At 41.0% G+C, this 16,644-nt stretch overlaps 1 protein-coding gene across 2 annotated transcripts; it reads right to left on the reverse strand.

Moving 5' to 3' along the window:
• Positions 1-64: 64 nt before the first annotated feature.
• LOC103390064 (GRAM domain-containing protein 2B-like) lies at positions 65-9,402 on the reverse strand. 2 transcript variants are annotated; one of them, XM_008325771.3, is made up of 14 exons: positions 9,095-9,365; positions 8,600-8,725; positions 4,679-4,766; positions 4,509-4,578; positions 4,324-4,427; positions 4,131-4,226; positions 3,963-4,034; positions 3,516-3,599; positions 3,232-3,343; positions 2,856-2,972; positions 2,198-2,288; positions 2,017-2,109; positions 1,767-1,851; positions 65-590 (listed from the first exon to the last, which is right to left on the reverse strand). In XM_008325771.3, the coding sequence occupies exons 1-14, from the start codon at positions 9,187-9,189 to the stop codon at positions 552-554; spliced, it is 1,272 nt and encodes a 423-aa protein (XP_008323993.1). In that variant the 5' UTR covers positions 9,190-9,365; the 3' UTR covers positions 65-551. The 2 variants fall into 2 exon arrangements, with proteins under 2 accessions (XP_008323993.1, XP_024918236.1); XM_025062468.1 differs by lacking the exon at positions 8,600-8,725 and having other exon boundaries at positions 9,095-9,402.
• Between the last annotated feature and the right edge of the window lie 7,242 nt (positions 9,403-16,644).

The following is a 16,644-nucleotide window of genomic DNA, read 5'->3' on the forward strand; positions in this document are numbered from 1 at the left end:
CATATGACTCTAAAATACTACAGTACCAGAAACCTGCTGAATGATTCCACTCTTTACCCCGTCATATAAATAGATGACATAAATATAATTTATTGGCAATTATTTTCTTAGAAATGATCATGACAACAGCACAATTGACCTTTTTTTTGAAACACAGGAAAACAATTACAACAGAACTTTGAAATGTGATAGCTTTGTTTGAGAGACATAAAATCAAATCGCAATGAAATGTGAAATGTATCAACCCATGAACAAGGACCTACGCCACACGTTTGTCTAAAATAAAAGTTTCTCCACTAGCACTAGCACAAACTGGCACGCTCTAAAAATCAGTTTCTCCACCCTCAAAACTTTCTGTCTTTAAAAAGACACCAATATAAAATAGTCCTGAGTGGAACGGGGAAATTATATTGCACAATAGAAGTTAAGAAAACGCTCCTGTATGAGCCGTCCGTTAGATCTACGACTAAATCTAATCGCTAATGTTAGCCAATGTGACTAAGAAAAGTTTTTTTTTTCTTTCTTTCAGCAGGCCTTCTTTAAACAGTCTTCTAAGTCTCTTCAAGTAGCTTCTGGAGGTTTCTTTGTATCTGGACAGAAAAAAGAAATTGGACATGTTTAGACTTTTTAACACTGTGGACAAAACTACAAGGACAAATGTGAAAATGTCAGGGATTTATTCATCTTTATACGTCTACCTTTTTAACAGAACTGAATAACCTGCCCTTGATGGTCAAACATAATGCGTTGGAATGTTTTTTTTTTGTAAAAACTAACTCTACATTAAATGGTGGCATAGAAAGTTCCTGTGAGGACGGTTGTAAAGATGAACCACACATTCAATGGAACATTTAAACCAAGGTTGGTAATATCTGACGTCGGTGTCGTAACTTCCTAGAATCTTTTCAACACCTGCAACATCCTGACGGAAAGATTGACCACACTGGGGCTTTTGGTTCTTTTGCTGACACCGTTTTAGCAGGGAAATGGTTTCAGGCTCCGACCTTCACTTTGCAGGGAAATAATCTTTCTGTTTCTGTTTGTCTGAGCCAGACGACAGTCAGATTCTCTGGGTGGCTTTGGGGGATTTTTAGTGCAAAAAAAGTTACATAATAAGAATAACTACGACAATACTATTATGATTGTTATTAATATGATTATTGGAATGTAATTAATAATATTGATGATGATGATGATGATAATAATAATAATACATTCTTTATATATATTATTACATTCTAATAATACATATAAACAAAAATGTCAATGACTCATTTAAGGTTTGCCTCCTGGCCTGGGATTTGAACCAGAGAATGAAGCAATAACTGTCATCTAACTGAACCCATAAGTGTTTTGTAATTTATTGTCTCATCAGCATTTCTGTCATTTTCTTTGTCAATCTGATCGATTTGATCTAAATTTTTCTGGAACAATTTCTTCCCTCAGTTTGCAGAAATAAACTGTACAAAAATATTGCCATTTACTGAACCAGGAAGTTAAATGTTTTAATTAAACTGCCATGATTACTGAGAGCTAATGATAGCTAATAGCTAACATCTAGAAAATGGATGCTTTAAGACAAAAAAGCTGAACTAGCTTTAGTTTGAAAATAACTAATCATTAGCCAAAATAGCTAACCATAAGCTAAAGGTTAACTAATAAATAGTCTTTGTGCAACAAAGACCATGTTAGAGATCAAATCAGTTTACTACCCTGGTTTATTGCCTTGTTGATTGTGGTAAACATTTCTGTTTCTGCTGACAAACCTTTTCTAGCTTGAACAGGTTACTAGAAAGTTCTCCGTAGATTTCAGCATTCAGTTCATCCTGCGACCTGTGGCTCACTGCATTCCTGTGAAAACATGCACGGAAAGAGCAGTGTAAGAGACTAGGCAAACAAAACAATCCAAGGAGCCATCTGGGATCCTGAAGAGCTGGCTCTTTAGAACCAGATAAACTGGAATTCCCATCACTACTAAGACTGATGGAGGTGTGATGTCATGCGTCACATTCTTACTCGTTCCGAATGGACATCAGGGAGTTCAGACGGTGCTCCAGAGCCATGATCTTGAAAGCCATGTAGAGGGAGGACAAGACGAGGACACTGATTCTGTTGGGACAGTAGACAGTCAGTGTTTATGTTTGGTCCATCCTATGCATTCATTTTATATTATTGCTTTAAATATAGTTTTACTCACATGATTAAATAGATGAGGAGAATGGCATGTAGCGAAGCGGGCTGTGAGGATTTGTCACCGACGGTCGCTCCTTCATTTGCCTTGGTTGTCCCTGGAATTTCAAATTGAAAAATGTTACATTCTGGGAATTCACAAGGCTGAACTAACAAATGGAGAGAAACCTGTTTTTTGTTTAATCATTGTCACATATGAATGCCTAGAGGTTCTCATAGTTGGTTACTACCCATCGTGGCAAAGTGATGTTGCATGTCTCTCATACAGCCGATGAAAAAATATTGTGTTGCCCAATTCCTAATAAACACTCACTTTAATACACCTCACCTATACAGTGCGCCAGCTAGTGGGGAAACACAGGCATTGCAGAAAAAAGGCAATATGACAGAAGTCTAATGATAATATAATATAATAATTCCACGTGCCGGATTAAAAAGCCTAAGTGCACATACCCGGCCCCCCCTTGTTTGGCTGGGTATAGCCCAGTTCGCCCATGCCTGCCATAGCACCTCATAGAGCTGCAGTGTATTAAACAAGAAGTTTTCTTTTTTTTCCATCATTTTACATGCATTGGTTATTCCTAGAAAACTACCTTTACTTGATTGGATACTGAGATGTTTCCCATAAACATAGCAAATTAGGAGAGTTGTGGTTGATTTAGTACCGTTGTTGAGGACAGCTCTGTGTTTTTGGCCTGGAGTCTGAAGGTGAATGTCAGCATGGACAGAAACCTCTCCACTCTTCACTGCACTGAGAAATGTGTCTGGCAGACCGGTGAAGTCTGTTCAAGTAAACAAAGAGAGAACCTGTGACTCCAGCCACCACCTCAGGTAAATATTTACTGGAAACAAAAAACATCCTCATACATCACTACGTTCTCTGATCATGGCTGCCTCTGTGCCAGTTGTCTTTAAGGTAACAAAAGCCAGAGCGCTAATGAATCGAATGTCTTTTGGCTTCAGTGCAGGTATGTGCTGTCTAAACCCTGTCTGAGCCACAGCGACCGTGCTCAGTGGATTAATGTTGGAGGAAGTACACACCACTTATTTTGTCATAATCTGGAGTCTGGGAGCCAGAGCTGCTGCTCTCCATCATCTTCTGTCGTCTCTTCTGCACGACTCCGTCAAGGTCAGAATAGTCTCCAGAAAAATCCTGCGGTGCACATATAAACACTTATAAACACCACCTGCAGGGGGGGTATTGTATAGCATGAGAGCAGGCTGTTTCTATAGGATCTTAAACACAATGGGACCTCATGGTCTTCTAATGTACAATAAATATGTTCAGTAAAAACAACACGTAGACACACAGTGCCCTGACTGACCAGAGGAAGTGAAGACGGGATGGAGGCAGATCTAAAGCTGGTTTGGCAGGAAGACGTGACGGGACTGTCGCACTTCTTATCAACCTGGAACGACACGTACACATTGTAGTTTAGGGAAGACATACATCTGGTTGAAACAGTACAGTGTGGAGGTCTTCAGCCTTATACATGCAAAAGATGCTCAACATGATGGAGACAGGTTGAGCATACATATACTACATACATTGTCGTGTGTGTTTTGTTTTTATTGTACACTCAGGTAAAGTGCAGCGAGTTGAAGAGTCCGGGTACAAAATATCAAAAAAACTTTATCAACATCAACAAAACAACTCTGGATTTGAACCTGCTGTAGATGGATGGATAGATGGGTGAATGGATGGATGGAAGAATTGATGGAAGGAGTGGTGGATGGATGTATGGATGTATGGACAGAGAGACATTCCTTACCTCCAAATGAGTGCAGATGGCTCTGAGGAGTTTGTATGTAGTGTTTCGAGAGAGGAAGGACACAAACACATGCTGCGAAAAGTAATTTACCGTCAGTTTCCTGTTTATGTCAAATTACAATAACATCTATACATAATATCCATCTCTTTTGGTCAAAGACTTTCCTACCTGGTCACTGGTGGTTTCAATCACCAGGGCATTTGGCACGAGTAATGCTGTCTTGGTTTTTTTGATAAAAGTCACAGATATCGCCGGGATTGATATCTGTCGGTGAGAAAATGTGCTTTAGAGTTTTGCCTCGTTACAAAATAGAATTTGTATTGGTTAACACTGCAGACAGGAGTGTGTGGCAGCGCTGTACCTTGGTGTCTCTGCCAAAAACTCTGGAGTGGAAACAGATCCAGTTATCGGAGACAAACATTTTGCCCTGATATAACATATCTTTCTGCAGAGCACAAGTGTAACCTGTGGACACGATCAGTGTTTCACATTAGGAATTACAACCATACACTCCTGCACATGGTACAATATTGGACACACACTTACTTTGTCTCAGCAACTCATCTTTGCTGACTTCCTTAAATATCTTGTGATAGTGTTTATTTGTCTTTGACAACTACAAAAAAAAAAAAAAAAAAAAAATCTGTGACTATTCCATAATTTTGTTTTCCTGAAAATGTAATTAAATGATTGCAGAACTGTGAATGTACGCCTACCTGTAGGGGCTGTGATTTGTTCCCTTGTAACTTGGTGTCCAAGTCACTCGGACTCAGCATTGGTGGAATCTGCTCGGCTGGTTTCACTCTGACAAATAAAGGGCCAGTGTTTGTAGGTGAGTAACATGGCAACAAGGAAAAGCAACTTAAACAGCACTTATAGGAACCACAGCCTGCACATTCACTTCCACTGATCCAGACTGTGAACTCTTCATTATCAGTGGTTGAGTCGTGTCCTTCGTGAACCTCTGCACACTGGCACCTGTGGTTATGCAAGACCTGCTTACACAACAACACAGAGCTCTGTAAACAGCTCTTGGTCATGCAGGTATCCAGGAGAGACAGAGCTGCGCTGTAAATGTCAAGAGGATCCTGATGTCAACTTTGATTAAGTTTATTACACTATAACGTTCCCTTGTGGCTACTTCAAAGTATTTTTTAAAAACTACAAATCTGGTTTCCCTTAAGTGTGTTTGTTTGAAGTCTTGAAGGCCAGGAACCAGTCTGAGCCCCGCATGTTTATCATCACTGATACCAAAATAACAACACAAAGAGATTACAGTCACTCAACAAATGTCACTCTTTACACTTGTCTTAGTTTATAACACCTTAACACCTGAATCTGCAGGGTGGCAGAGCGCTCCCTTAGAGATAGGGTGAGGAGCTCTGTCACACGAGAGGAGCCGCTGCTACTCCACATTGAGAGTAGTCAGCTGAGGTGGCTTGGGCATTTACATCGCATGCCCCCCGGACGCCTCCCTCGGGAGGTGCTCGGGTGCCGTCCCTCAGGGAGGAGACCTAGGGGAAGGCCTAGGACACGCTGGAGCGACTACGTCGCTCGGCTGGCCTGGGAACGCCTTGGGGTCCCCCCAGAAGAGCTGGAGGAAGTGTCAAGGGAGAGGGAAGTCTGGGTGTCCCTGCTCAGACTGTTGCCCCTGCGACCCGGCCCCGGATAAGCGGTTGATAATGTATGGATGGATGGAACACCTGAATCACACTACATAGAAAACACTTGGGCAAACTAAGGCCCGTGGGCCAAATACGGCCCACTGCTCTTTCTAATCCGAACCACCATACACTGATACAAGGTATGATAAGACTGATGAAGAATCAAGTGTAATTTCTGCTGATGCCACTAAATGGCAGTAGACATAAAATGTTCCAAATTATCTTTGAAGGTTTGGGTTAATTCTTGGACATTTTATTTAAATTATTTCATGTCCGAGTGATTCAAACAGAAACTTAGTGAAATGCTCGGCTTGCAACCAGAGGGAACCGGAGAACAGCAAAAAAAAAAAAGAAGTGCAGCTTTTAAAAAGGTGTCATAAACAGAGCTGTGATAAAGTGTGTCGCTGTGATAAAAGAGGTTCAGTGGGAGAAAGTTGACTGACACGCGATGAAGGACAAATGTGTGAAAATCCACCAAAATGGCAGACGGGTAGTTAGAGTAAATTTTAATTAATTAAATTATAATGGCTGGCTATGGTGAACAAAGACAAAGAGTTAAAATTGACTAAAAAAAAATCTGACTTCCTGTTTTGGAGAAAAAAAAAAAGCGGAAATTACCATATTCTCAGGAAGTTTCTACATTTTTTGGCCAACTAAGTTGGTGGCTGTGAAAGTTCACATACTTCAAACTGGTTTATGTTCACTGTCTTTGTGTTCTGTGCTTTATAAGGGAGAAATGAAACTACTATCTTATGTTTGTCATTATGTATTTTGGTCTATGACTACCTTTAAGGAGCTAACACACCCAGTTTAACAATGACTTACTATTAAACAGTGTAACCACATATTCTCTTCACAACTACTCCATACACTGATGTCATCTGCTGTAAAAGTCACAGTGTGAGAAAACTGATGTTTATCTACAGTATGTTCTTGGACTTAAGTGTAGTTATACAGATGTCATTCCTTCATCTTTGGAGCCTTTTTTTGTCTTTAGAGAAATATCTGTGTCTAAATACATCTTTAGGAAAAACACAACTCAACAAGTGTCCAACTTCCCCTGACATTTTGAGACGTCAGTATAAATCAGCAGTTCAAGTAGAGGTCACATGTTACGTATGAAAAAAGCTGAACTTTGATTCTGGAAATATTCTGCAGAAATTTTAGCTTGTCTTCACTTGTATAAATATATGTTTGTGGCTGTGTTTACGAGAAAAATAAACAATTCCCTGATGTCCATTTGGAAGTTGTGAATCTACATAGAGTATGTACAAAATGAATCACATAAAGACAGGGATAATATGGGAACTTCCATAAGAAGGTGGAACAAAAATGATCCTGTCAACATGTCCATGTGGGCCTGTTATGGGTGAACTTGACCTACACTGTGGGTGTGGGTTTAAACAGGGCACACCATGGTGAGCACATAATCCAGTGGTTCCCAACCTTTCTTGGCTTGTTAACCCATTTTGATGTCCCAAATTTCTGGCAACCCCAGAGACATTTTAGTAGCTGTCACTTGATCGTAGCCATCAACCAAGACGTGCCATCTCAGATATTTTTATAATAATTAATAATAATTACCTGAAAGAATACATTTTATCAGTTATTTTTTTAAATAAATTACTAGAGATTTCAGACGACCCCATTCTAATCCTTGGCAACCCCACATGGGGCCCCAACACTAAGGTTGATAACACACTGACATAAGGTTATCACACACATTATGATGCTGTCTTGTATTTTGACTTCAACTTTTCAAAGTGTCATGTGATCTAACCTGAACCCTGTGGCTGTGAGGGCACAGGGCCGGACCACAGAGACCGTCCTTGACGCATGAGAAAGTGAAGTCCTAGTCATGAGAAGTACATTCTCCACAGACTGACTGAAGTCTGTGGACAGTGGAGACTGCTGCAGTACACTGTTCTTTGTTCTGTGACGGACTAGTCCAACGTGACGTGAAGCCAAACGGACCATGTGATTCTCAGATAAAGTTGTTCTCACAGTCGTACTGTTTGTGTTTTAACAGTTTGTGTCTGACTGTAGTTATATATTAGTGTTTGTCTGCTCCTTCACCCCCTTTCTCTTTTCTCTATTTGCTGAGCAAACGTCTAGAAACTGAAGTCTGGAACTGCTGGAGATTTGTTTATTTTTCTCCCTTTTAGAAGGATTGTGCTTTGTGGATTTGGGTTTACAGATAAAACTGACGCAACTTGAAAGAATTTGAAAGAATACATATTTGTTTTAGTAAATCTGGAGTTACTTCATATGTGGCAGCACCTTTTAACCTTATAACATGTTTTATATCTATTATTATACATTCCCATATTTACTCTTTTGGGTTTTTAATGCTTAGTTACAAGGTAAAAAAAAGCTAAGCAATAATTTATTGTACTGTTGAACTTTTTCTTAAAACTTTGTACATGACAATAACCATCTTGAATATAATGTTCCAGTCAAACATTATTTATCTGCTCCTGTTCAGTCCAGGCATTATAAAAGTTACCTGTTGTTCTCTGTTACATATCTATTTGAAGCCCATATGTACCATATAGACCTTTTCACCCTACTCCACATCAAAGCCCAGTTGTTGTAGCCAGAGGGTCATGGGTTCGATTCCACACCGAGTAGGTTATATGCCGCCCCCAGATAGTGTAACTTTACACTACAAACCTGTAGTGCAGAGCAGTCGAAGAGTGTAGTAGAAGTACAGTCCATTTACATACTGTGAACCCCTGGCTCATATGTCTATTTAAATGTCATCACAATTTGCCACTTCCTCACACTCCTCACCCCCCCTCTGCTCCTTCCATTTGACTAACACCCACAGAGCCACAGCATTGTTTTCACAAAGAAGACAACACACAATAATGTCCTTAAATCACTGTCAACGACATTATGACGTGTCAACTCCTACTGGGCTGAATAAGGTTGAAGAACACAGTGTTGACGGGACAATGTAACCAACTCTACCTAACGCCGACTGCTTTCTTCCTGCCCTCTGAGGGCTCTGACTCCGTGTCCACCACCAGCAGGGGGTCAGCCGGTGACCTTCCACGCCTCCCCTGTCTCCCCAAGGCTCCATTCTCCGCCTCAGACCTGGACAAAACACACGAAAAACAAATGTCTCCACTGTGTTGTCTATGAGTCACTCTGAAGCAGGTCACGGAGCATGTCCAAACACATTCGTGGAGGAGAAACGAGCTCCATTTAAACGTAAACACAGCGCGGTGTACATCTCTGTTAGCTGACGCCTCACCGCGAAAACTTAACAATAAAACTTTTCCCCGAGTTCCAGAACCACAGACCCGACGGTGCCACGTACGCGTCCCCTTTTAGCCAAACTCTTCCTGCACTGGAATGTTAGTAAACATACATGCAAATAACCACAGAGCTTTGGGCCTGGTTTGCCTTCCCGGTCGCTGGGAAGCGAAGCAGGCCCGTCCTCTCTCCATCTTATTCACTTACGTCGACCAAATGCCTCGGGAGTCTTTCTTGGAGAGCGGCTCCGGTGTCGATGACGAGGTCAATGGTCCGTCCGCCGGTTCGCTCATCAGTACCATCTATAAAGTTTCATAACTCAGTCTGAGCCTCCATTGGATCCAAGTGGAATGTATGGGGCTGCCACAGCGATTCAAACGGAAACTTTGGGAAGCGCTCGGCTTGTTGTCCCAAACAGAGGAGGAGTCGGGGAAAGGGAAAGGGGAGGTCGCTCCAGGGAACAACATCAGGAACAAGGAGGAAGAAGCGGCGTTTACGTGCGGCTTATCAAAGGTGTCATAAACAGAGCTGGGATAACATGTGTCTGTGATAAACGAGGTTCAATGTGGGAAAGTTGACCGATTAATATGTTTTTATCTGTGTGAAAAGTCCGAGGCAAATTCTGCACGAAAATCGTAATAAAAAGACAGAAACAGTTTTTATGCAATAGTTAGAATGATGTCTGACCACCGAACCTGGTGGTGACCACTCATAAATTATTGAAACCCCAACGGCAATAAAACTTTGAGAAAGTCTGAGGAGTACACAACTAAACAAAGGGTATTGGACAGAGTTATCCAGCAGGGGGCAGCAGAGCCTTGCTAACTGAACGACAGTTTTCGTTAATAATAAAAATAATAATTAATATTACACATTATAATATATATTATGTTATATATTAATGTTGTAATAGTAATAATAATGTTTATTGTTATTGTTATTATTTTTATCTTAAATAATCTGAAAATTCAGATGAGAAAAAAATGATTGTCATTTTGAATAACTTTCTGACCCTAATCCTATAAAAGAACTGCAGATTAGAGTTATTTTTACTATTTAAGAATGAAAATATTATATAAGAGAAATTTTAATGGAGAAACACTGATCTGAAACTTTTGAAAACTACATCAGACTACTGCGCTCTCCTCTACAATTTTTTTTTTTTTTTTCAAAAGTTGACACCCCAAACTACAATGCTCCATGTATGGAAAAAAAAAAGTTGATAATACTTGATATTTTTCAAGGCAAAAAACCAAACATTTTGTTCTGTCAGAATCACGTGGTGTGTTGTTGACATTTATTTATTTACTTTTCAAAAAATAATTTAAAAGTATATTTTTCCACATCACACTCATCAGCTTAATGGGTGACCATAAAGTGCTAGTTCCTAACAGCTGGTCGTTGCTAGTGGACCCGCTGGTTTACTCTATAGGTGTGTTATTAGTCAACCATTAACCTCTAAACTTCAAAGATGGTTCCATTAATCTTTCGGAGGCCCAAACGGGGGACGTCACTTTATAAAACACAATACGATTGTTGTTCTTACTTCTGCTCCTCGACCCCCAGGAGTCGCTGTTGACACGTGTAGCCACCGCATCAGTTCAGAGTTCACTCAAAGACTTCGTCAAGTGTCCGCGAGACAAAAGCACAGCCAGCAGCTACTTAGCCAGTCATTAATCATGGCTGACAGGGGACAAGGGGTTAAAGGTGGGGAAGCAGCCAGGAGTCTGTGTTATTACACTACAGGAGTGTTCACAGAGGAGGAGGAGAAGAAGAAGTCAGCACACACAAAGACAGCTCCATTTGCTGCTTTCACAACCAAACAATGAACATATAAAAACATAGAATAAAACTATTAGAAGTATGAAAATACACTGAAAACAGCTGTACTACCTCAGTATTTAATAAAATACAACATTCAGTGGTGTCACTGGAAAAACAAGAATGTTTTTTAATTTACACTGTCTAAGTCACACGTGTCAAACTCTGACCCGGGGGCCAAATCTGGTACGCAATGTAATTATATCTGGCCCGCAGGATTATATCAATATGTTATATATGTTAACCAGAGTTGGCTCACCTGTTTACTGACGGGATTTCTAGTATTAGCGATGTATGCACTATGTTATATTTTGTTATTTTGTTGTTGGCCTGTGAAAAAAAGATGTACATTAAGAAGGAACTCCAAAGTGCCATGCTCAGAGCACCTCAGTGGTAATTTGGCAGCTGGTGGACTCAAACCTGAAACCTTGTGGACATAAGTCTGTTTCCATAAACACAAAGCAAACACTTCCCTAGAAAAAGCATTGTTGGGATTCAAACCCAAGATCTGCTGTTTCACAGACAGGCGTTTTAACCAACTAAGCCACAGCGCTGCGGTCGTTGGACACATGTGTGTCTATTGTTTATGACGGTGGGAAATAAACCTCATGTGACAGATAGTGAAATCTAGATACACTCAACCTATGGATCAGTGCAATCAAATGTTTTTTTAGCACCCTCTGCAGGGGAGTAATGGGAAGCCACCTGCTGTGTGTGTTTTGTTTTTTACACTAAGACCAAATTTCCACATAGTGTATTTAAGCTTTAGATGTGTACGGTTTAAGTAAATTATGTAAAATGTAAAACTGCTGTATAAGCTGTCCAATAAAAAATTAAAAATATTTTGACGAGCTGCTTTTTTCTGTTCACCAACTGCCAGTGTATTCCCTGTAATCTAATCCTATTTGGCTGCAGCTTGGTGTTTGGTTTACAGACACAACAGTGAAGTAACAGTCTTCTTTTCTAACACTCAACGGGAATCTAAAGAAGCTTTTTTTTTCTAGCACTACGTACTATAAAGGCAGGAAGACATGGGTTGATAATTAGATTACATCAGGCATTAGTCGGTGCCCACTGCCAGTAAATGTGTGTATGAAAGAGCAGGACTCTTTCAGTTGCCTTTGCCTTCTGAGAAACATCTCCCTTCTGTAGCAGAGTCCTTTTCAGAGCCTGTCAGATATTCCACCACAGAGACAGAGAACAAGGAAGGCATAGAGAAGGAGGGGAGGACAGATGCCCGTGGGTGTGTGTGTGTGTGTGTGTGAGGGAGAAAGAGAGAGAAAGAGAGAGCGATCAAGTGAGTGCAAAAATGGTATTTGTGACGGGGGAAGATTGAAGTCCTGTTAAGTGCTCTGCTTGAAAGCATGTCTGGCCTCATTAGCTGTCAGTTGTAACAATACTGAACTGGCAGTGAAGACAGGTTGGACTCTAGTGGTCATAAATCACTCCTCGACAGCTGCCTGACAAGCTGGGAACCAGTACAGAGGTACGGGCACCGTCTGAGCCTCGACACTGAACAGGCTTCGCAAACAGTAATGTAAGAAATCATCTCCGTTGCCCTGGAATCACCTGGAAAATTTGATTTTTTTTTTGTAAGAAGGAAACTGCCTTGAATTCAATGTCTTTCTACAAACGTGTACCAAACCCCCGGTCTCCTGGGCCGGTCTGTCTGGGTCTGACTCTGTCCATTACTTTAATGAGGGGTGGCCGCAATGACTCCGGCGCTGAGGCGAGGAAAAGGTGGTGGAGGTGGTGGGCTGCAGAGCGCAGCCTGCAGGTCATTAATCATGGCCCCTGACATGCAGAGCAGGAGGCCAAGGCTCCCCTACGCATACAGCTGCCGGACCACACTCAACGCACAGGCAATGTGTTGACCCCGCACACCCCTCCCATCGCCCACTCCCGACGCCTGTGGCTCTCATCTGTCCGACTCCCTCACTGTTTGTGTCAGTCATCTGTGCCATCAGACACAGCCACCTACTAACCGACCACAACAGCCTTCACGTCCACTCCTCTTAATCACTGAGACGCTGCAGCCGCTGCTTTTTCAACATCGGATTTCACCGACTGAATATTTTAAGCCTATGTGAGAAATGGAGAAAAAGGTTGCCCTGCGAAAGATTTGGATGGATGTCGTGCAATTATTCAAAGGTGTCTGCAACTTGTGATGCCCCTGATGTTTGTACTACTGCCACCATGAGGCTGACATTAGCAGCTGCTGTGAAGAAACATGACTGGAGATGCAGCGTTCTATGTTTATGTCAGTAACGTAAGTTATGGCAGAGTAGGTCACTTTCAAAACCGTCGTCTTCATCGTCATCATCATCATCATCTTTGCCCACATGCCACAAACTCTCAGTCCTGTGATCTCACTGCAATCTAATTTTGTAAATTAAAATCAAAATAAATAAATGTTGAAAAAAAAATATATCTGTTACACAAATATATATATATCACTTTCAAAAGCGTCAATAAACATACATATAATGGCACTGTCCAATTATAGTTTATCGTTTCTTTAAGCTAATGTTATTATCTATAGATTTAACCATTAAATTACCAATAGAAACAAGATGTTGAAATCTGATGCTAACTATTGAGCTAATCGTGGCCATTTTACATTAAAAGACTATTTAAAATATTTAATATTTTTGTTAAAACAAACAAACAAAAAAAATCAAACGAGGTGAATGACTTCATCATCACAGCAGTGATCTGGCAGAGTTCTTACAACAGATGCATTTCCTGACACAAATCAGACGAGGTGGTATTGAACCCACAACCTTCTGGTAGCTGGCAAGGCCAACCACTGCACCACCCCAGTCCCCATTGTTGGAAAAGCAAATAATAAAATATAAAAGTGTTATTTACTTTGGTGTCAATTTGATTTCCATTTAGCTTATAGACATGCAAATTCTTACTTCCTCATTGGTACATTATTTTTCACCCAATCCTTCTTCAGCATCCCAGGAGGCTGCAGCCAATCAAAGTTCTCCGTACAGTTAGCCCATTCATCACAGGGCAAAGACAAAAACAGACAAACAACCAATCACAGTTACACCTTTTCTGAGTACTTCAGTTCAGATTTTCCACTTAGCCTAATCTAAACGGTAATTGGCTGTAAGGCAGCTGCACTAACCAAATCCACCACCGTGCGGCCCACCTATTCTCACCAATGGTTAAGGCCATGGCGGTAAATTAAAATTATTTTTTCGTGTATCTCTTCCAGGCCAAGAATGAATTCATCTCCATTAAAAGTAGCTTCACTTCCACATTCCCATGTTTGGATCTCATGCTTTAACACGCAGAGATAATTCCCCCCTTATCACAGAGACAAAAGACACATTAATGCACCATTTCATCCTTGTTCCCATCTACCGACATAACTTCGCCCAGCGCTGCAGCTGCTTGCATCATGATGAAAGCCAGTCGGGCTGTGAGACAGTGAAATACTCTGTTTCATCATTCACAGCCACTAAATTACCAGTCCAGCCACAAGACATCTGTTGAAAGCTGATTCCTTATCAGCCTTCCAGCGTGATTTGGGAAACATCTGGACTTTTTGGAGGACTTTGGCAGCATGTGGACTGGAAAACTCACAAAGACGGCTAATTTTCTGGAATGTGTTGACGCTCAGAGTGTGAAACAGGTGATCGGCGGCGGCGTACACTGTATTTTTAGTCGGTGAGGTTTACAGTGGAACCAAAACATATTTAAGATTATGTTTCACTCCAGAGAGTCATCATTTCATTTACAAGAAGTTTTGTTTTGGCAGTTGATGACAGCGTTTGTCTTAATGAACATTATATTTTTATATTGTATGTTTTTTTGTACTAGTCAGGGTGGATTTTTTGTTTTTTTTCACCAAAATTTATAAAAGAAAAATACAATTGTCACATTATGACAAACCTATTTGTGCAGTGTTTGCACTTTTTGCCTAGTTTTTTTTACCCTTCCAAAACTGGACAACCAAAGGAGTGCCATTGTTGATATTTGTGTTAAAGTTGTGTTTTACTCTGGGATTTTTTTTGTTTGTTTTGTATTTTTGAGGATGTCAGTTAGCCGGCGTCAATCCATTAAACGTTTCAGAGACCTAGGATGACAGCTTTTTGGTTTTTTTTATCCTTTTATCCTACAGTGTCTTTTTAACAAAATACTTTTTAAATGGTTTCTTCATTAATTGGTATATAAATATATATATATATATTTATATACCTATATATGTTTTAAATAGTTAAAAAGTTCATTTTTATATATATATATTTTACATATATATGATCTATTTGATATATTCACTTTTTTATTTTTTATATTTTGTTTATTGTTTAACTGTAGTGGATTTCTCTTGATATAAACACACACACTGCAGCCCTAATACAAATCAGGAACTAAATAAGCCTCGAAATATACCTGTCAGAGATATAAAAAAAAAAAAAACCAACACAAAAACTTATGGAGAATGTCTTCAAAGAAGTACAGACGACAGATGGAGTCAAAAACAGACGGCTCGTTTCAAAGAGAGCGGCCATAAACGTTGTCAGTTAAACTGACAGCGGTCGCCGTGTCACATTCAGCAGCTGCAGCTCTGAGGAGAAATAGTTGTGAATTCACTCCTGTCGACTCGTCGCTCTTTTACGATTTCGCAAACGCCTCCTACTGTACTTGCATGGCGTGCCACGGTATTGTTTGCGCTAAAATTACTGCAATCCTTTTTACGCACTCTCCATGAAGCTTTCCACATTCTCTGACACACACACGCACGCACGCACGCACACACACATGCACGCTGCTGAGCAAACACATCCAGTCTGATCTAAGTTAGCGGCAGAGGTCAGGCCTGGTGGTTAGACTAAACAACAGAATCTGAGTGGATTTGCTCTCGCTCATTAATCATCCTGACAGCTTGAAAAACAACATTTCCTCCTTAATGACTGTATTTGAGTAATCACGTCTGCTTATTTCCACGCAAGCATCTCATTCTGCCTGCTTCTCTCCCTCTCTCCCACTCCCAAGCTTTCTCTTGCCATCCCTGTGTGTGTGTGTGTGTGTGTGTATTTTGGAGCCTGGCTATGACCTCCCAAGTCTGTGGTGTGGCGTCTGCTCTGGGTCATGTGGGCCAATTACAGCCTGTTACGTTCATGAAGAGGGCGAAAAACCATAACCGACGAGAAAATGTGACCATGAGGATCCAGATGCGGAAGGGAGCAAATAGTGTCACCCCCCGCATGTGGCTAACCCACAAGCACTCCTTGGCCTGCAGGCCCGAGCTCGGTCACTGCCAAAGCACGTTTTTCCGCAAAGCGTCGAGTCTGTGATGCATGAGAGCTGACAAGTGAGCTAGAAGCTCTGAAAGTACTGCCAGATCAAAACCAGCTGGGGCCACGCATATTAGCAGTCAAACCATAATTGCGTTTGCCCTTTTGTACACCGCTAAACCCCTCTCTGTCGACTTCATTTTCTGCATCAGCCGAGGGTTTGAGGCACGAGCAAAGGAGCCGGATCTCCAAGTTCTCTTTTTAGATGCAGAAATACCTGCTGGAGTGCAGGTTAATTTATCTTTGAGTGGGTAATTTAAGATGCGAGCGCTGCAGCGGATCAGCCCGCTTCGACAGTGGTTTGGTGCCGAGTATGAAAAGTGCATTTTCAACATTTCTCACAGACCGTGGGTGGATGTAAGTGATGGGTTTATGGTGGTTTAGAAACATCAGTATAGCACGGCTGACATCTGTGTCCTCTTTATTTTTGGACCACTTGAAAAGCCCTTATAGGAGGATGATGGATGAAGTGATAAAGTTGGAAAGAAGACAAGCTGAAAGTCGAGGAGTCCATTTCTGGGAAGCGGTCCACAATCTGTAACTCACAGACAATTCCAAGAGAGCGTGACAGATGTTCATAATTTGTGACTGCGCTTAATGGTTTTAATGCAAGAAACTTTT

This window comes from Cynoglossus semilaevis, chromosome 14 (genome assembly GCF_000523025.1).
Source record: "Cynoglossus semilaevis isolate Cse_v1.0 chromosome 14, Cse_v1.0, whole genome shotgun sequence".
Taxonomy (NCBI): domain Eukaryota; kingdom Metazoa; phylum Chordata; class Actinopteri; order Pleuronectiformes; family Cynoglossidae; genus Cynoglossus; species Cynoglossus semilaevis.